At 52.7% G+C, this 19494-nt stretch overlaps 1 protein-coding gene across 2 annotated transcripts; it reads left to right on the forward strand.

Annotated features, from left to right (window-relative positions):
- Positions 1–7509: 7509 nt before the first annotated feature.
- Positions 7510–18907, forward strand: TFE3 (transcription factor binding to IGHM enhancer 3). 2 transcript variants are annotated; one of them, XM_040631781.1, is made up of 10 exons: positions 7510–7814; positions 10147–10260; positions 11277–11571; positions 12436–12681; positions 12770–12874; positions 14344–14461; positions 14812–14868; positions 15043–15118; positions 16442–16589; positions 17061–18907. In XM_040631781.1, the coding sequence occupies exons 1-10, from the start codon at positions 7699–7701 to the stop codon at positions 17499–17501; spliced, it is 1716 nt and encodes a 571-aa protein (XP_040487715.1). In that variant the 5' UTR covers positions 7510–7698; the 3' UTR covers positions 17502–18907. The 2 variants fall into 2 exon arrangements, with proteins under 2 accessions (XP_040487715.1, XP_040487721.1); XM_040631787.1 differs by having other exon boundaries at positions 7794–7814; positions 11333–11571.
- The last annotated feature ends 587 nt before the right edge of the window (positions 18908–19494 follow it).

Consider the following 19494-nt stretch of genomic DNA (forward strand, 5'->3'; position numbering starts at 1 on the left):
AGGGTCCCCATGATAATGCAGGATAATTTCCCCACCTCAAAATCCTGACCTTAATCACATTTGCAGATGGCAAAGTTGTTTTTCTTTTCCTTTTCTTTTTCTTTCTTTCTTTTACTTTTTCTTTTTTCCCCTTTTATCTTTTCCTTTCTTTCTTTTTTTTTTAAATTTTTTTTAAAAGATTTTATTTATTTATTCGACAGAGATAGAGACAGCCAGCGAGAGAGGGAACACAAGCAGGGGGAGTGGGAGAGGAAGAAGCAGGCTCACAGCAGAGGAGCCTGACGTGGGGCTCGATCCCAGAACGCCGGGATCACGCCCTGAGCCGAAGGCAGACGCTTAACCGCTGTGCCACCCAGGCGCCCCTCTTTCTTTCTTTCTTTTTTTTTTTTTTTGCCATCTAAGGTACACTCACATGTTCCAAGAATTAGGATGTGTATATCTTTTGGGGACCATCATTCACCCTACAACAGTATACCCTTTGGCCCCCAAAGATACACACCTACCCCAATTGCAAAATACATGTACCTCATCCCAATACCCCCAAAAGTTTCATCCATTACATCAACTCAACTTCGAAATCTCGCTTTAGTATCATCAGCTCAAAGGTTCCAAATTTCATCTAAGTCAGGTATAAGTGAGACTCTGGGTACGATCCAACCTGAGGCAAAATTCCTCTCCATCACCCAACTTGTGAAACTAGAAAACAAATGATCTGTTCCCAAAACACAGCAGTGGGACAGACCTAAGACAGGAGTTACAGGCATTCCTATTCCAAAAGGGAAAAATGGAAAGAAAAAAGTTGTCACTGGTCCCAAATAATTTTGAAATCCAGCAGAGCACGTCCCATTAGGTTTCAAGGCCTGGGAATAATCCACTGTGGCTTGAGGCTCCCCCTCTGGGCCCACAGCTCTGCCCTCAGAATCACTAATCCTTTACTTTTGAAGGGTAGCACATGTTCGCTGCTGAGTAGTTTGAGCTCTGTGTCCTTCCAGTACAATGTTGGGAGTCCAACATCCTTCCTTCATTTCCTCCTGTCTCCGTTTCTTGCAAGCCAACCGGTCAGTGTTTCTGGCAGTATAACATTCATTCTCAAAAATTTTGTGGGTCTTCTACGGAAGTCACGAGGATTCACACCATTAGACAAGAGGGTCCTCCACAAATTTTTCATGGATGATTCCGTCCCCGTTCCCGACTTCTGCTGAAATGGTTGAGAGGATCCATGAGTCACACATCTAATCTCTTTAGTACTAGCAAAAGGCTGTCCAGCCACACCTTTGGCTCTGTCTCCAGAACATACTTTCCTGACAGTAAGTCTCCTAAATTCTGTGTCTTCTGCAATCTGGACAGCTGGAGAATTTTCCAGATCACCAAATCCAGGATCCATTTTGCTTAGCAGTTCTTCTCTCAATTTATCTCTTTCCTTTCACATGTTACTAAAGGCAGCAGGAAGAATCCAAGCAGTACCTCCAGCACATTCCTCGGAAATCTCCTCAGCTAAATATCCAAGTCCATCACTTACAAGCTCTGCTTTTCACACAGCTGTAGGACACAATTCAACTACGTTTTCTGCTTCTTCTTCTTTTTTTTTTTTTTTGGATTTTATTTTATTTTTATTTATTTATTTTTTAAGATTTTATTTATTTATTTGACCGAGAGAGACACAGTCAGCGAGAGAGGGAACACAAGCAGGGGGAGTGGGAGAGGAAGAAGCAGGCTCCCAGCAGAGCAGGGAGCCTGATGCGGGGCTCGATCCCAGGATCCTGGGATCAGGCCCTGGGCCGAAGGCAGACGCTCAACAGCTGAGCCACCCAGGCGCTCCCGTTTTCTGCTTCTATATATATAATAAGCATTGGGGCCCCCTGGGTGACTCAGTCGGTTGGGCATCTGACTCTTGATTTCGGTTCAGGTCATGATCTCAGGGTCATGAGATTGAGCCCCACATCAGGTTCTTCACTCAGCGTGGAGTCAGCTTGAGATCCTCTCTCTCTTTCTCCCTCTGTTCCTCCCCACCCCACATGCATTCTCTCTCTCTCTCTCTCTCTCAAATAAATAAACCAATCTTTTAAAAAAGAGGAAGAGACACCAGGAATGCACGTGCATAAAGGAGAGGCCATGTAAGGACACAACAAGAAGCAACTATCTGCATGTGAGGCAGACAGTCCTCATCAGAAACGAATCCAGATGACACCTTGGTCTTGGACTTCTGGTCTCCCGAACAGTGAGAAAACAAATTTCTGTTGTTTAATGTGCCCTGTCTGTGGTGTTCTGTTATGACAGCCCAAGCAGACTAGGACAAAATGGCAATCCTGCATCCAGGTACTAAAATCTGTATTCGTTTCCTGCAGCTGCTGTAACTAGTTACAATACACTTGATGGCTTAAAATATAAGAAATGTATTCTATTTCTGGGCCAAAAGCCCAGAATCAGTTTCACTGGGCCAAAGTCAAGATGTCAGAAGAGCTGTACTCTCTCTGCAGACTCTAGAGGAGAATCTTTGCGTGGCCTCTTCCTGCTTCTGGTGGCTGCCTGCATTCCATGGATTGTGGCTACATCGCTACCATCTCTGCCTCAGTGGTTGCATTGCCTTCTCCTTTTCTTCTTCCTTTTTTTAAAAGATTGTATGTATTTATTTGAGAGAGAGAGCACAAGCTATTGTGGGGGGGTGAAGGGACAGAGGGAGAGGGAGAAGCAGGCTCCCTGCTGAGCAAGGAGCCCAAGTGGGGCTCGATCCCAGGCCCCTGGGACCATGACCTGAGCTGAAGGCAGACGCCTCCCTGACTGAGCCACCCAGGCGCCCCTGCCTTCTCTTTTTTTGTCAGAGCTGCCTCTGCCTTCCTTTTATAAGGACACTTGAAATTATAATCAGGTTCCATTCAGATAATCCAGGATAACCTCCCCATCTCAAAACCCGTAATTAAATCACATCTGCAATGCATTCTTTGCCACATAAGGTAACATTCACAGGTACCAGGGATTAGGACATGGACACCTTTTGGGGGGCCATTAGTCAGCTGACCAAACCATCCTATGACAGTGAACAGCTCTGCCTTTAATAACTTTACAGAAGACTGAACTCTGCTTCTAATCACTCATTATCTCCCCACAGTCCCTTCCAACCCCCAATGGTATTCCCAATTTACCCTCCAGTGGCCCCTGCCTGCACTCTTAAACTGCTTCTAGCAGTCTCATTCCTCCTGAAGGCCTTCACGTGATCCTTCAGTTGCGTGCAAACTGTCCTGTAATAGATTCCAACCTCGCCCCAAGCCACCTTTGATCTCCACTCACATCTATCTCTAAACATCTCCAACTTCACCATCTGATTGCCCTCTCTTCTGCCTCCATATTTCCTGCTAACCCCACTCCACAGTTGCCTTGCAATGAGACCCCAGATGCACCAGAGAGAGAGAGAGAGAGAGAGAGAGAGAGAGGGAGTGCAGTGTTGAAAAAGTCGTAAAGATGTGAGCAAGAGATTAAGAGAGAGACTGAGAGGGATGAAGAATGGGTTTATTGTGCAGGTGATGGGGAAGCACTTGTCACGGACATATCTGGGATGTGTGTATGAAGCTGCTGTTTGTAGAACTGGGGTGTGTGACAGGATAATTAACCTGTGGGTCTAATGCTGTAGATTTTTTTCTCTCAGTCAGCTGCAAGTTTTTAAACTTTGTAGCATCCTGCAACAGACTACAGTTTTATATTTCCATGTGATCAAACAGGAGAGACAGTGCAGCAGGGTGGTAAAGAATGCCTGGGTTCCAATTCCAGGTTTTATAAACCGGGGTGACCTAGGGCAAATGACTTAACCTAGCTGTACCCTGGTTTCCTTTTTTTTTTTTAAGATTTTATTTATTTTGACAGAGAGAGACAGCCAGCGAGAGAGGGAACACAAGCAGGGGGAGTGGGAGAGGAAGAAGCAGGCTCCCAGCGGAGAAGCCTGATGTGGGACTCGATCCCAGAACGCCGGGATCACGCCCTGAGCCGAAGGCAGACGCTTAAGGACTGTGCCACCCAGGCGCCCCTGTACCCTGGTTTCCTGATCTAGAAGTTGGGATAATAAATGGAACCTTACTGTTGTGAGGTTCTGTTGTGAGGATTAAAATGAATTAATGAAGATAAAGTACCAAGAATGACCACTTAATGTTGCTTATTGCTACTTTTTAAATATCTTTTGTCTTGGGGCACCTGGATGGCTCAGTAGGTTAAGCTTCTGCCTTCAGGTCAGATCATGATCCCAGGGTCCTGGGATCCAGCCCTGCATGGGGAGTCTGCTTCTCCCTCTTCTGCTCTCCCTGATCGTGCTCAAGCTCTCTCTCTAATAAATAAATGAAATCTTTAAAAAATATATCTTTGGCCTTTTGTATCTTGTTTAAGAAGGTCTTTTTTGGCAAAGTTTTAAACACATTCTCCAAAAATATTTTGTTCTGATGTGTTTTTTTAAGATTTTATTTACTTATTTGGGGGAGAGAGAGAGAACATGAGCGGGGGGAGGGGCAGAGCTAGAGAGAGAAACAGGCTCTCCTGTGAGCAGGGAGCCCAACATGGGGCTGGATCCCTGGGACCATTACCTGAGCGGAAGGCAGACGCTTAACCGACTGAGCCACCCAGGCACCCCTGTTCTGATGTTTTTTTATAGTTTTTTTTGTTTATGTTTAGGTCTTTACTGAAATTCTTTTTTCTTTTTGCCTTTTTAAAAAGGTTTTAGTTTTTTTTTAAAGATTTTTTTATTTATTTATGTGAGAGACAGCCAGCGAGAGAGGGAACACAGCAGGGGAGTGGGAGAGGAAGAAGCAGGCTCCCAGAGGAGGAGCCAGATGTGGGACTCGATCCCGGAACGCTGGGATCATGCCCTGAGCCGAAGGCAGACGCCTAATGACTGCGCTACCCAGGCGCCATCTAAAAAGGTTTTAGTTTTAAGTAACCTCTACACCCAACATGGGGCTCAAACTCACAACCCTGAGATCAAAAGTCGCATGCTCCACCGACTAAGCTAGCCAGGTGCTCCATGGAATTATTTTTTTCTGAATTGTGTAAATTAAGAGTTTGATCCCTCCCTCGAAAGGTAGTCATTTCTCCCCAAACCATTTTGGTAAATTAGTCCATATCCCGCCCAGTTACTTGAAATATCATTCTTTTTTTTTTTTTAAAGATTTTATTTATTTATTTGACAGAGACAGAGACAGCCAGCGAGAGAGGGAACACAAGCAGGGGAGTGGGAGAGGAAGAAGCAGGCTCCCAGCGGAGGAGCCCGATGTGGGGCTCGATCCCAGAACACCGGGATCACACCCTGAGCCGAAGGCAGACGCTTAACCGCTGTGCCACCCAGGCGCCCCTGAAATATCATTCTTAAAATATCATTTACTAATTCTCACAAGTACCTAGGTTGATTTTTAGGCTTTTCCTGTACCATTGATTTAATTTTGTATTCCTACTCCCATATCACAATGTTTTAATTACTAGTGCTTTGTGATAAACTTTGAATCTGTTAAGATAATGCCTCCCCCCTTTCTTCTTCTTTTATAATATTAGATATTCTTACATATTTAAGGTACCATAGGAATTTTAACATCAGGTCTACGTGTTCCATTTTTGAATTTTTATTGGTAATGTGTTGATTTTTTAAAAAGATTAATGGAGGGCGCACGCCTCGGTGGTGCAGTCAGTTAAGCACCAGACTCTTGGTTTGGGCTCAGGTCGTGATCTCAGGGTCCTGAGATCAAGCGCCAGGACCAGCTGAGACTCTCTCTCCCTCTCCCTCTGCCCCTTCCCCCTGGTGCGTGCTCTCTCTCTCTCCAAAATAAATAAATAAATCCTTATTTAATTTTTTAAAGATTTTATTTATTTATTTGACAGAGAGAGAGAGACAGCAAGAAAGTGAACACAAGCAAGGGCAGTGTGAGAGGGAGAAGCAGGCTTCCTGCCGAGCAGGGAGCCTGATGCGGGGCTCAATCCCAGGACCCTGGGATCATGACCTGAGCCGAAGGCAGATGCTCAATGACTGAGCCACCCAGGCACCCCATAAAGAAATCTTTAAAAACAAAGATTAACTTGGGAATGGACTGCCATCTTTATTATGTGGATAATGGGGTTGTGTGAGCATGTGGGGATGTGCGTGTTTACCGAGCCAACTTCCTGTGCCAGTACAGGAATGTGCAAGACAGATGAGAACTCAGCAAAGTTCCCTGAGGTCCAACTGCTGGGCAGGGTCTTGGGATGTTGGGACGGAGCAAGGGAAGGTTGCCGGTCCAGGTGTTCTATGAGCTGACTGTGCCCCTGAAGCATGGCTGGGGACCCTCTGTTGTGTGCAAGCCAGCTTGCCTGTATCTGGAACACAGAGGAGCTCAATAAATGTTTGTTCAATCAGTGGACAAATGAGTGAAACAAGTTTTGGAGAACTTATTGTATGCCAAACAACCTGTTAGCACTTTTCATAATCTCTAGATTTTATTTTATTTTTATTTGACAGAGATAGAGACAGCCAGCGAGAGAGGGAACACAAGCAGGGGGAGTGGGAGAGGAAGAAGCAGGCTCCTAGCGGAGGAGCCTGATGCGGGGCTCAATCCCACAACGCCGGGATCACGCCCTGAGCCAAAGGCAGACGCTTAACCGCTGTGCCACCCAGGCGCCCCATCACTTTTCATAATCTCTAATCCTCATAACAACCCTGCCTGACAGGTATTATGACCCCCATCTGACAGGCCAGGAAAGCTGAGGCTCGGAGTGGGGCAGTCCCTTTCTCAAATCCAAAGCTGGATCTTTATGATTCTAGAAGTCATTCACCAAAGGGACCAGATCTAATTTCCATCCTTCCACTCATTCATCTGTCAAGGATTTGTTAAGCACTTACTATGTAGCACAACAACCTAGTACAATTGCTCTGGGTGACACAGAGTAGGCGGAGTGCTCCGAGAAGACCAGCTGGGCGACTAGCTTGTGGGTACGGAAAGGGCAGGGTTTCTGGGGCGCCCCTCCAGGGAAGGTAGCTGCCTAGGCCTCATAGTTAAGGCTCCGGCGGAGGAGGCTAGATGGAGGTTGCAGAGCGATCTAGAGAGCTGATATTACGAACATTGGCCAAGAGGGGGCGCGGTCCTGCTGCTAGAAGCGTGGCCTGGAGACCCTCCGCGCGCTGACAGGCCATCGGTGCGCAGGCGCAGAGGACCCAAGGAGCGGCTTAAAAATCTTGCGGAGGGATCATTTGCGAGGAGGGGCGTGGCTTAATCAAAGTACCTCTCGCTGATTTGCCTCTGTCTCTGAGGGCGTGGCCTAGATGCGTCCTTCTCGGAATGAGGGCCGGCCGAATCTAGTTTTCCCTGGGTGTCGGAGGCGTAGCTTAGGGCGGGCCCTCGAGCCACCCCTCGATGATTGGCCGCCTCACTCAGAGGGGGTGGCCCGGCGAGCCGTCCTTCCTCCGTGCGGTCACTTCCTGTGGAGTTTCCCCAGCCCAGGGAGGAGGGGGAAAAGGACGGGGGGGGGGAGGAGGGCGGTCGTCCGGGGTTAGGTTGAGGGGGGTGGTGTTGGTCCGTTCAGGGCGGGGGATGACTCACGGCCCATCCCATCGCCCCGACGCCGCCCGCCCGCGCAGAGCTCGCTCCATGGCTTAGCGGAGGAGGCGGTCGCGAACGGGGGGAGGGGGACTCTTATTTTGTTAGGGGGACCGGGCCGAGGCCCGACCGGCCTGGCAGGGCTCGCCCGGGGCCGGGCGTCATGTCTCATGCGGCCGAGCCAGCTCGGGACGGCGTAGAGGCCAGCGCGGAAGGCCCTCGAGCCGTGTTCGTGCTGTTGGAGGAGCGCAGGCCAGCCGACTCGGCCCAGCTGCTCAGGTGCGGGGCCGCCTGGGGCCGGTAGTGCCGACTGGGGTTCCTGGGGGCCTGATCTGGGGGGACAACGGGAGCCCAGGACTGGGATTGGAGGCCCTCGGCCTAGGCTTGGAGGACGTCGGGGCGCCGGTCTTGGGGGGGTACCTAAGGAATCCGGCAGTGGCCTGCTTGGACTGAGGCTTAAAGAAGTCGTGAAAGTGCATTAAGGGAGGCCTGGTTCCGACTTGGGGGGCTCTTGACTGGGTTTAGAGGGGAAAGATTCTGTTGTGTCCAGAGCCTAGTCTGGGGTAACTGAACTTGGGGGAGTGAGGCTGAATTTGGGGTCCTTGAGTCGGGCGTGAGGGGGATGAATTTGAGGTGGTACTCTGTAGGTGAGGCACTGATTTGAAGGGACTTTTCCCGTCAGTGTCAGAGAGAGAGGGTCCTGGGAGACAGAAGTGCTGTTTTAGAAGCTGGATGATTCCCAGTGGCCGGTTGCTTGAGGCTATGTTTGGGGATAACAGGAATCTGGAGGGACTTGGGGGCATCTCAGATATACTACGTGGGACCAGCTTTGTGTGTGTGAGTGAGCAAGAGAAGCAACATTCATCAAGACTTGACCAGAATAATCACTTCACCCCTGCCCACCCACCCAGCTGGGTCAGATCCCAGGGATAGTGGAAAAGCCCTCTTTCCACACCCCCATAGGGGCTTGAATGGGAGACAGTGAGGCCGACAGAGGCAATAGAGATGGTGCTACTTCTTAGCTTGGAAAAGAAGGCCTCAGACCTTACTTGGGAACCCGGAGAAGGGTCTTGGTCCTGCTGCCACCCATCCTAGCCTCTCAGCCTGTCTGGCTCACCCCCTGCGCGTGCACATGCATGTGCCCGCGCACGCGGGCGCGCGTACGTTCTTTTTCTCCCCCTCCCAGTCTGTCTGTCAGACCCTGGAAATAATCTCGAATCTGCCCCTGGAGCTGGAATGAACACCAATTGCACCATCCCTGCCTGGGTGGGTCCTCTGTGGCCTCTTCGCATCCTCACTTCCACCAGCAGGCTTGTAAGCCCCAGTCCTCTCTGTCCACACCCTGCCCACCCCAGTGCCCATCTCTTCGAACTTCTGTGCAATGGGTGTGCGAGCAGCAGATGGGGCTTTGCCTGCTTGCTTCCTGGGATTGTGCTGAGCTCAGCGACTCCCCGAGCTTCCTCTTCCTGACTTCCTGGGTGGTTTTAGGTTCCCATCTGAGAGTGAGGAAAGGAAGAAAGACAGATCCTTGGCAAGGGGAGAGAGTTCTTGTCAAGCGAAGTCACCCACAGTCTGTCAGGCTTCTAAGTCTTCGACTCAATTCCGGATGCATATCCATCCACAGGCGTGTGAATGCCCCCCCTACACACTAGGGTCTTGCCTCCCTCCCCCCCGGCCTGGAGGGCTGAGCAGGAGTCTTTGCACCTAATGCTTCCCCGTCTTCTGATGCCTTCGTGACAACCTGGCTCATCACAGTAGTGGGAATAGTTGAAAGGGAGGGGTGTACATAGCTTCTTATTTTGTGTCAGTGGGTGTTGGTATTAGAGGTGTGTGTGTGTGTGTGTGTGTGTGTGTGTGTGTGGTTCTATCCAAAAAAACAGGAGAGCGCTGGACAGGCTCCTCCCGCCAAGAAAAGAATGCCCATGTAAGCGGATCATTCCCCCCCCCCCGCCAATTCTTCCTCTTTTGAATCCAAATTGCTGGAATGAGGGGAGCCCTTGATATTTCCATTTTGTATTTGGGTGTGTGTTGGCATCCCCTGAACTCTGGCTGGTGGGGGGAACTCATTTGCAAAGTTGTGGATCCTTCCATCAAGTGAATCACCGACCCCAGTTCTTTGTGATGCATTCAGTTTGTGTTACAATGGACTGTTGTGCTGAAGGGTGCCTCTACCGCGCTGTAAGTGTGTAGCCCTACATGGGCTCCCATTCAGCTGCCAGACCCCAGCAGGGGGTTTGGGGCTGGAAGAACTCTGAATGCAAAGTCAGGACTCCTGCAAGGTGAATTGTCATTCCTAAATTCTTCTCTTCTGTTTTCCCTCAAACCCAGGTTGTTACATGTGATTGTGTTAGAGTGAGGAGCTGGGATCCACGCACTGTACTATTTTGAATCCTAAGGGACTATGGGTTACAGAGCAAAAGAAAGTGGGGAGGGAAGAGGGGTGTGGGGAGGGAGGTACCCATCGGAGTGGCCTCCTCTGAGGGATGCGCTCTGTTCCCCTCTCCCCTGGTGTGTGTCTCTCTCCTCCCACTGCCCACTCTTTCTCTCTTGGAAGGGAGTGAGGTTTCCATACACTCACTGACCATCACCCTTCCCTCCCTTCCACCCTCAGCCTCAACTCGTTGCTTCCTGAATCAGGGATTGTTGCTGACATCGAATTAGAAAGCGTCCTCGATCCGGACAGCTTCTACGAGCTCAAAAGCCAGCCCCTACCGCTCCGCTCAAGGTCTGTCTCCTCTGACTGCCCTCCCAATTCCTCAGGCCCCTCCAGCCCCTCCTGGCAGGCAGAGGCCCTCAGTGCCAGGCCAACCCTGTCGGCAGCCTGCATTTTCCAAATCGTGAAATTAGGGGCCTGAAAGAGTATGTCACACAGGAAAGCAGGTGGCCGAGCTGGGATTGCATTAGCTTGAACCAGACCTCCGCTGCCTACCCCCCACCTGCATACCCATTCATACCCAAGTGTTGCCGGGAGCCTTGGACCGCCGGCCTGTGCCCAGCCGCCAGGTGGGCGGAGCCATGCCCACAACCCCTGCGCACCCCTTCCCGCACTCAACAAACTCCCCCCACCCCCAACCCTTGAGGAACCCCTGCTGGTCTCCTTTCCCCCAGCTTGGAAGTCTAAATGTGCTGAGTCATCGGCCTGGGCTCTAAGAGAGGGGAGGGGACCTGGAAGAGGGGCAGGAAGAGAGGATTGTGAAATCTCTGAGATTTTCAAGACTGACTAGCTCCTGGGACTCGAGGCCCAGGCTGGGGCCGGACAAAGGGCCTGCACTTGCCCCTCTAGCCAGATGCCCATGACGAGGAGCTCAGGGAGCACCCTCAGCCCCAAATTGGGCTTAAGGGCCCTCTGTACCCTCATCTGCGGCTACCACCCCAGTTTGGGGTCCGTCTGCTCTCCTTTAAATAGGATGGCCCCCTCTCCCAGAGCCTAGCAATGGCACCTCTCCTGAGTGTTGCACAGGCCCCGATCCAGCCTTCCCGTAAGGACCAAGGGCTAACACTTCCCCCACCAGACTGTGACCGCCAGGGGTTGGGACTCGGCCTGGTTCCGGCATCTTCCCCATCAGACCATGACCCCTGATAGCCATGATCAGGCCTGGTTCCTGGGTGTCCCCCCTCCACACTGTGGCCCGGAGGCAAAAAACGGGCCTGATTGCAGCATCTGCTCCCTCCCACAATGACTCCTTAGGCTTGGCAAGAGACTTTTAGCTTACCTGTGGCCCCGTATTTCCCATTCCACAGCCTCCCAATATCACTGCAAGCCACCCCAGCTCCGCTCTCTGCATCATCTTCTGCAGGGGGCTCCAGGACCCCTGCCATGTCGTCCTCTTCTTCGTCGCGGGTCTTGCTGCGGCAGCAGCTAATGCGGGCCCAGGCCCAGGAGCAGGAGAGGCGTGAGCGACGGGAACAGGCCGCAGCCTCTTCCTTCCCCAGCCCTGCCCCTGCCTCTCCTGCCATCTCTGTCGTTGGCGTCTCTGCGGGGGGTCACACGTTGGGCCGTCCTCCCCCTGCTCAGGTGCCCAGGGAGGTGCTCAAGGTAAGGTGACATCCGGAGGCCCTGGGAGGGGTCTCAGTGACTGAGGAGTGGTCGTGGTGGCTTTTGGGCCAAGGCCCTGGGGGCTCTGAGGAAGGCCCCAGTTATTGTTCAAATAGGCTGTTAGTGTCCCGTTGCTTTTTTTTCTTTTTTTTTTTTAATATTTTATTTATTAATTTGACATAGAGAGACAGCCAGCGAGAGAGGGAACACAAGCAGGGAGAGTGGGAGAGGAAGAAGCAGGCTCCCAGCAGAAGAGCCTGATGTGGGACTCGATCCCAGAACGCTGGGATCACGCCCTGAGCCGAAGGCAGATGCTTAACGACTGCGCCACCCAGGCGCCCCAGTGTCCCATTGCTTTTAGGGCTTCCGAGGCATTCTTGTGCAGTGGTGAGGGGTTCTTGGGGGCTGCAGGATGTCTAGGTAGACCGTGGAAGGCCGTGAGTGGCGCGAGTGGGCCCCGGGGCCTCCTCTGAAGTAACCCCAGGAAGAACTTCGTAGGAAGCTTCCTGTATGTGTGATACATTAGGAGTTTGGCCATTGGGGTGACTTGGGAAGCCGCATGTCGTTCTCACGTCTCCTAGGTGATGTCAGGGACTAGTTGGGGAGTCTCGGGAACTGTGACAGGGTGCTCAAGAAACTGAGGGAATCAGTCAGCCATGGGTGGCTCTTGGGGGGGCTGTGAGGGATTTCTGAGAAAAAGCGTTTGGGTCCTGGGGGAGACTTCCCAGTATTTGAGGAGGTAGGGGAGGTCTCAGATTCTGGGCCTGGTTTGCTGGCCTGAGCCGAGAAACAGATGACCTCTGAGGGTCAGCCTACCCCATCCTACCTTGTCCCCTGCCATCCCTCCTCACCCTCACCCCACAGGTGCAGACCCATCTCGAGAACCCGACGCGCTACCACCTACAGCAGGCACGCCGGCAGCAGGTGAAACAGTACCTGTCCACCACACTGGGCCCCAAGCTGGCTTCCCAGGCCCTCACCCCACCACCAGGGGCTGCTAGTGCCCAGCCACTCCCTGCGCCCGAGGCTGCTCATGCTACCGGCCCCACAGGCAGCGCTCCCAACAGCCCCATGGCGCTACTCACCATTGGGTCCAGCTCAGAGAAAGAGGTAAGTGGCGGCAGACAACCTTCCCATGCTCCCCGTCGTCCAGGTCCAGCTCCTTCTAACCCTCGTCCGTATTCCCTTCTTCCCCCAGATTGACGATGTCATTGATGAGATCATCAGCCTGGAATCCAGTTACAACGATGAAATGCTCAGCTATCTGCCCGGAGGCACTGCAGGCCTGCAGCTCCCCAGCACGGTGAGGCCCTGAGATGGGAGGCTGGCTGACAGTTAGTTCTATCCCTCTATCCCTGAGCTGACACCCAGGCTGGCTGTGTCTATAAGACCCTTATTTCGGATTGTATTAAGATAGAGAAGGAGGCCTTGGGATGAGAAGAGAGCATACCAGGGCCCTGGTACCTTGTGTTGGGCTGCATGGAGAGGTAGACCTTGTAGGTTTTGATAGATACGGGGGCAGGGACTCCGTGGAAATAATCAGGGCATATCCAGGCGCTCAAGCTGCAGTGTGGGAGGGACCAAGGAATAGGACTCTCATAGCAATTTGAATTTTCTAAGGGATTCAGGTCATTGGGACATACCCAGATCATGTAGTGATTGGAACATATCAAAAGTCTTAAAACCTGGTGTGGTTGAACCTTGGGGTGATTGGAATGGACAACATCTCTTTCAGTGAACCATGCCAAGAGGCTGGGTGCTTGTAGTGAGGGGATAAAACTCTCTAGAGCAAGGGATGTGCCAAAAAGTTATACCATTCTGGTTCTGGAACATTCCAGGAGTCCCATAACTTGCTTTGGGACATACCAAGTGGCTGTGGCTTTGTTTCTTTCCAAAACACCGAAAGGACAGTAGTGTGTATAAATGCACCAGCTTCTCAGAACTTTTTATTGATTTGGACACAGCTAGAGACTGGGACCTTATATTACGTGGATCCAGCAGACTAGCAGGGGTTTCAAGAGACGATAACTCATCAAGAAGTGGGACTAATTACTTAGGGATCAGTGTGTTGCCCTAGAGTATATCCAGGAGATGGTGAAGTAGAGAGAAACAAAATCAAGGCTGGCATAAAAGCAGCGCTCGTTGAGTAGTTGTACAAGAAATCCTGAGAGATCAGAATGCGTGGGAAGATACTAGAAGTCAGGAGCTTGGTGTATGACCATGTGCATAATAAGGTGGTGGGACACGGTCACGGCAGAAGACTAGAGATTGGGCTGGAACTCCCCGAAGGCCAGATTTTGGATGGAACGTTACCATGACAATTTCCCAAGGTCTGAGAAGATTGAGCTGGAGTGTTCCAAGAATGCCGACTTGGAATGTTGTGCTAGGAGGGGCTAATGGGCTGGAATGTCGCATCGTAACTGACGAAGACCTGAGAAGGAGTGGTTTTCCAGCATTTCTTCTCAGAGCCAACCCCAGAGTTGGGGAGAGGGGGCTTCAGAGGTCGCTGAGGTATTTGAGGGCGTGCAAGGGCATGATGAACGGGTCCAGCGGACGCAGGTGCCCTGGCAAAGCAGGGTAGGTCCATATGACCCTGTCCCCCCTGTTGAGTCGCCATGCGAAGTTCCCTTGAACGAGAAGGAGGAGTCCCTGTGTTGAGTCAGGCACTCCTTGCATTCAGTTCTGTGTGGAGTGGGGGGGGGGCAGGTTCTGAGAAGGGGCCCAGCCTGGGGCCGGTCCTAGCCATCGTCTCTCTGCCCTCCCTGTCCCCAGCTGCCTGTGTCAGGGAATCTGCTCGACGTGTACAGTAGTCAGGGCGTGGCCACGCCAGCCATCACTGTCAGCAACTCCTGCCCGGCTGAGCTGCCCAACATCAAACGGGAGATCTCTGGTAAGGGCCAGGGTCTTGGCCCCATGCACCCATTCTGTCCCCCAGGGTCAGCCCCATGTCAGCCAGGTGGGCCTGATGCTGGGGGAAGGGGTTTAAGCAGACAGAAAGGGGCTGTTCGCCCTCTTCCACACAGCCCATGGGCTTGCTTTTACCCCATTTCCTCTCGTCTGGGGTTTAACAAATGACCTGTCACCCGGGCTTCTTTAAAAAAAAATTATAAAAGTGGCACTTAAAAAAAAGTCACTTACTTCCCCGCCTGCACCCACCAGATCCTACCCCCAGCGGCTGTACGTGCTGCCCTCTGTCTTTCTCATGTCCAGAGGCCCTGACTACCCCCCACTCTCTTCCAGAGACGGAGGCCAAGGCCCTTTTGAAGGAACGACAGAAGAAAGACAATCACAACCTGAGTGAGTGAGCTCATGTGCCCTTGCCAGCATGCTGTGCGCCCCTGCCTCAGTCCGTGCTGGCCTTCTTTGAGGGGGGCCTGTCCCTGCCACAGCCTCCCCACCTCCCAGTTCCTCCTCTTCCCTCCTCAGCCTGTTGACAATTTTCCCACTCTTCTCCCCACCCCACCCCCAAAGTTGAGCGTCGCCGGCGATTCAACATCAACGACAGGATCAAGGAGCTGGGCACCCTCATCCCCAAGTCCAGTGACCCGTGAGTCTGGGCCGGGGAGCCTTGGGCCGGCGGAAAGTGGGACAAGGGCCCCATCCCCCTAAAGCTGTTACTGGGTGAGAACCTGGTGTTTCTGCTCCTGGCCCATCCAGCTTTCATCACCCTGAGCACAGGCGCAGCCCCTCACCGTCCCCAGCCTACAATGTTAGGTGCATGACATTGCAGTCTGCCTCATCTGGTCCCCATATGACATAGGCACTTCTTTTTGGTTCATTTAGTACTTCCTAATTATTCATTCAAGAGAAGCATTGAGCTGCTTTGTGTCAGGGACCGCTCTAGGCCCTGAGGATACCACAGGGACAAAACAGACAAAAATCCCTGAGCTCCTGGAACTGATATTTTAGTGGAGGCAGACAGACCACAAACAAGATATATAAGTAAAATCTGGAAGGTTATGAGGAGTGTTGTGGAGAAAAATAAAGAAGAGAAGATGGGGGGCAGGTACCTGGCTGGCTTAGTGGGTAGAGCGTGTGACATTTTTTCTTAAGATTTCATTTATTCATTTGAGAGAGAGAGCACAAGCAGGGGGAGAGTCAGGGGGAGAAGCAGACTCCCCGCTGAGCTGGGACTCCAATGCGGGGCTCAATCCCAGGACCTGGAGATCATGACCTGAGCCAAAGGCAGACACTTAACCATCTGAGCCACCCAGGTGCCCCAGCGTGCGACTCTTGACCTCAGGGTTGTGACTTCAAGCCCCACGTTGGGCATAGAGCTGACTTTATTTTTTTTTTAAGATTTTATTTATTTATTTGTCAGAGAGAGAGAGCGCACAAGCAGGGGGAGCAGCAGGCAGAGAGAGAAGCGGGCTCCTTGCTAATCAAGGAGCCCGATGCGGGACTCGATCCCAGGACCCTGGGACCATGACCTGAGCCAAAGGCAGACGCTTAACCAACTGAGCCACCCAGGTGTCCCACAGAGCTGACTTTAAAAGAAGAATAGAAGATGGGGGAATGTTGGCGAGGGTCACAACTTGGGGTGAGGAGAGTGGGCACGGGGCAGTCCTGGACTGACAAGGAAACATTTGAGATGAGGCAGAAGCCATCACGGTGTCTGGGGAAGAGTGTTCAAGGCTGAGAGCAGAGCTGGCCTGGAGGCCCTGAGGCTCCCAGGTGAAGTGGTTTTTCATGTTGTAGGAGCATGAATCTGCTCTTCCCCTAGAACAACTGGGCTGGGCATTCCATACCCTTGATGTACCCCCCTCCCCCAACCTCTGGGTCTAGGCCTGTGGTGGTGCAGTTGCCCCCTCATCTCCCGAGAGCCCCCCTACGCAACACTCCCTCCTTTGCTCCCCGTCGGGCCCTACAGGGAGATGCGCTGGAACAAGGGCACCATCCTGAAAGCCTCTGTGGATTATATCCGCAAGTTGCAGAAGGAGCAGCAGCGCTCTAAAGACCTGGAGAGCCGGCAGCGTTCCCTGGAGCAAGCCAACCGCAGCCTGCAGCTCCGAATTCAGGTTTGGGACAAGGAGGCCGTGGCAGAGGTGACAGGGGGCTTCCTACAGGCAGAGGCAGAGGAAGAGCAGGCCAGGATTTTCCTGGCATACTTGGGGGATCCCCGGGCTTCCCGACTCACGCGATGGTGATGACAAGTAGTAATCGTAACCTTATCGAGAATAGCGATGACTGTTGGCTAACGTATATGGTGTTTGTCTCCAGCCGCGCACTGTGACAGGAACCTTCTCTCCATTTGCTAAGTTAGCTCTCACTATGATCCTGTGAGGCAGGGACCATTATTACACTCATTTTACAGAGTGGGACTCCGAGGCCCCACGAGGTTAAGCAAAACTTGCCTAAAGTCACAACTAGTGAGCAGTGGAGGCAGATTTCACCCCCAGGCAGCCCACCCTTTGAACCATCAGACTTCTCTGCCTCTGAGGAACTGTGAATCCCATCTGATCCCGCCCCCCACCCCCTACTTTTTGCAGGAGCTAGAATTGCAGGCACAGATCCATGGTTTGCCGGTACCTCCCACCCCAGGGCTGCTCTCCCTGGCCACAACTTCCGCCTCTGACAGCCTCAAGCCAGAGCAGCTGGACGTAGAGGAGGAGGGCAGGCCAGGAGCGGCACCGTTTCACGCAGCGGGGGGACCTGCCCAGAGTGCTCCCCATCAGCATCCCCCAGCGCCACCCTCGGATGCCCTTCTGGACCTGCACTTTCCCAGCGACCACCTGGGGGATCTGGGGGACCCCTTCCACCTGGGGCTGGAGGACATTCTGATGGAGGAGGAGGAGGGGGTGGTGGGGGGACTGTCGGGCGCCCTGTCCCCACTGCGGGCTGCCTCTGACCCCCTGCTCTCGTCGGTATCCCCCGCTGTCTCCAAGGCCAGCAGTCGCCGCAGCAGCTTCAGCATGGAGGAGGAGTCCTGATCGGGCCTCACCCCTCCCCTGGGACTTCCCCACCCAGGAAAGGAGGACGTGTCAGGATGAGGCCCTGCCTTTTCCCCCACCCTCCCGTGAGACTGCCCTGCCCAGGTGTTCTGGGGGAAGAGCAGATGCGATGAGGTCCCACCCCTGTAACCAGGCAAGGAGGAGGAGTCAGATGAGGCCCTGCCCCCTTCCCGCAATACCAGCCGGTGAGGCGTTTCAGCCGTGGAGAAGGCGGTAACCTCGGGGCCTGTCCCCTGGAGATCGAAGCCTCGCCCCTGCCCCGTGGGACCCGCCCATGCCCAGGTGAGGGAAGGAGGCGGAATGAGCTAGGCCCCTGTCGCTTGGGGACTTTCCTAGCCAGGTCTCCTGGGATAAGGAGGTAGCAAGATAACTGGTCCACCCCCTCTCTTGGAACCACTAGTCTAGACCATCCTGGCAAGGAAGAGGGGTCAAAATAATAGAGGTCTCACCCTGGGGGTTTAAGCCCAGCCCCTTTCCCCTGATCCCCGCCCTGTCCAGCCAAGGAACGGAAGTGAGGAGGAGAGCCCCTTCACCTGGGAGCTCAGTCCTGGCCTTCGGCAATGCAGGAGCCAGGCCCCGCCCCTTCCCTATAGGCACCGCCGAGGCGCAGGTATTTCAGGCTCTGAGGGGTCAGTGCGATCAGGCCACCATGTGGAGATCACAGACCTTGTCCCTTAGCAACATCCCACCCAAGAATTCCAAGCTGCAGGGGGGAGTGCTACTTAAGCTCTCCAGCCTTAACCTGGGACCAACGGGACCTAACCCAGGAGGGCTCTGAGCCGACCTTGCCCTTGGAGAAGGGGGCAGATCTTGAAATCGTGGGGGTCGACATTCCAGACCTAGATCAGGAGTGAGAGCTAGACCCTCACCCTTGGGTAGAGTCCCGCCTCCTACCTCGAAGGGCAGTTTGGGGAGGTGATAGGAATAAGGGGGTACTGAGTCCAGGTTTCCAGAACCAGCGCTCCAGCACTCTTACAGTCTAGAGGAACGTGATGAAGGAAGGGGCCTTTCTGGGGAGTTCCCAAGCCCAGGAAAACAGTGGAAGCGTACCCCACCAAAGCAGAGGCTTGGAGGGAGGGTTGCAAAAGCGTGTGTACCCCTCTTGTTTATCTGATTTTTTTTATTGCCCCCCCCCCTCCCCTTCTCAGAAGCTAGGTCGCCTCCAACCTCTGGCCTCCACCCGGTTCTCCATTTGGGGGAATCCTCCCCATTTCAGAGCTATTAAGAGACACTCCCTGCCCATCCCCAGCCTTCCTACCACATACACCCGAGGTTGTCAGCTTTGGATCCTTGCGGTCAAGCCCCAAGGAGGGTGTACTAAGGGGTCTGTAGGTTTGTGATTAATAAATGCTAGGCGTGTTTGATGCGCTTTTAACTTTGGCAAAGAGTGTCCTGTCCTTGCTTTTGACTGTACAGTGAGCATGGATGGGGCTGGCCAGGAGGAAGGGAGGTTCTTGGAAGAAACAGATTTAAGTGGGATGGATAAAAAACATTTAGACAGAGATGCTGAAGGAAAACACCCTGTAAGCAAAAGCAGTCAGTCCTTAACTACCTGCCAGGCCAGGCGCCCCTGGTAAGAGTGTTTCACCTAATTGTCTCGTCTAAGGACTATTTATCAAGAAAGGGTCACTTCTTTTTTTTTTTTTTTAGATTTTTATTTATTTATTTGACAGAGAGAGAGACAGCCAGCGAGAGAGGGAACACAAGCAGGGGGAGTGGGAGAGGAAGAAGCAGGCTCTTAGCAGAGGAGCCTGATGTGGGGCTCAATCCCAGAACGCTGGGATCACGCCTTGAGCGGAAGGCAGACGCTTAACGACTGCACCACCCAGGCGCCCCAAGAAAGGGCCACTTCTTAGTCCCGTTTCTTGTTGGAAGAAACCGAGAACGAGAGTTTAACTAACTCTCTGAAGAAACACAGCTGATAGACGGACGAAGAGCTGAACAGTCAAGTTAGGAGAGGGAGAGGTCTGGT

Source organism: Ursus maritimus, assembly GCF_017311325.1.
Source record: "Ursus maritimus isolate PB19 chromosome X unlocalized genomic scaffold, ASM1731132v1 scaffold_X1, whole genome shotgun sequence".
Lineage (NCBI taxonomy): Eukaryota > Metazoa > Chordata > Mammalia > Carnivora > Ursidae > Ursus > Ursus maritimus.

What these genes read in the sequence shown, in the direction of transcription:
- TFE3 (XM_040631781.1), top strand. Translation starts at nt 7,699, where the DNA reads ATGTCTCATGCGGCCGAGCCAGCTCGGGACGGCGTAGAGGCCAGCGCG. An exon ending in GAAAGACAATCACAACCTGA is followed by an intron (nt 14,869 to 15,042) that starts GTGAGTGAGCTC and finishes CCACCCCCAAAG; the next exon opens with TTGAGCGTCGCCGGCGATTC. An exon ending in GCCTGCAGCTCCGAATTCAG is followed by an intron (nt 16,590 to 17,060) that starts GTTTGGGACAAG and finishes TACTTTTTGCAG; the next exon opens with GAGCTAGAATTGCAGGCACA.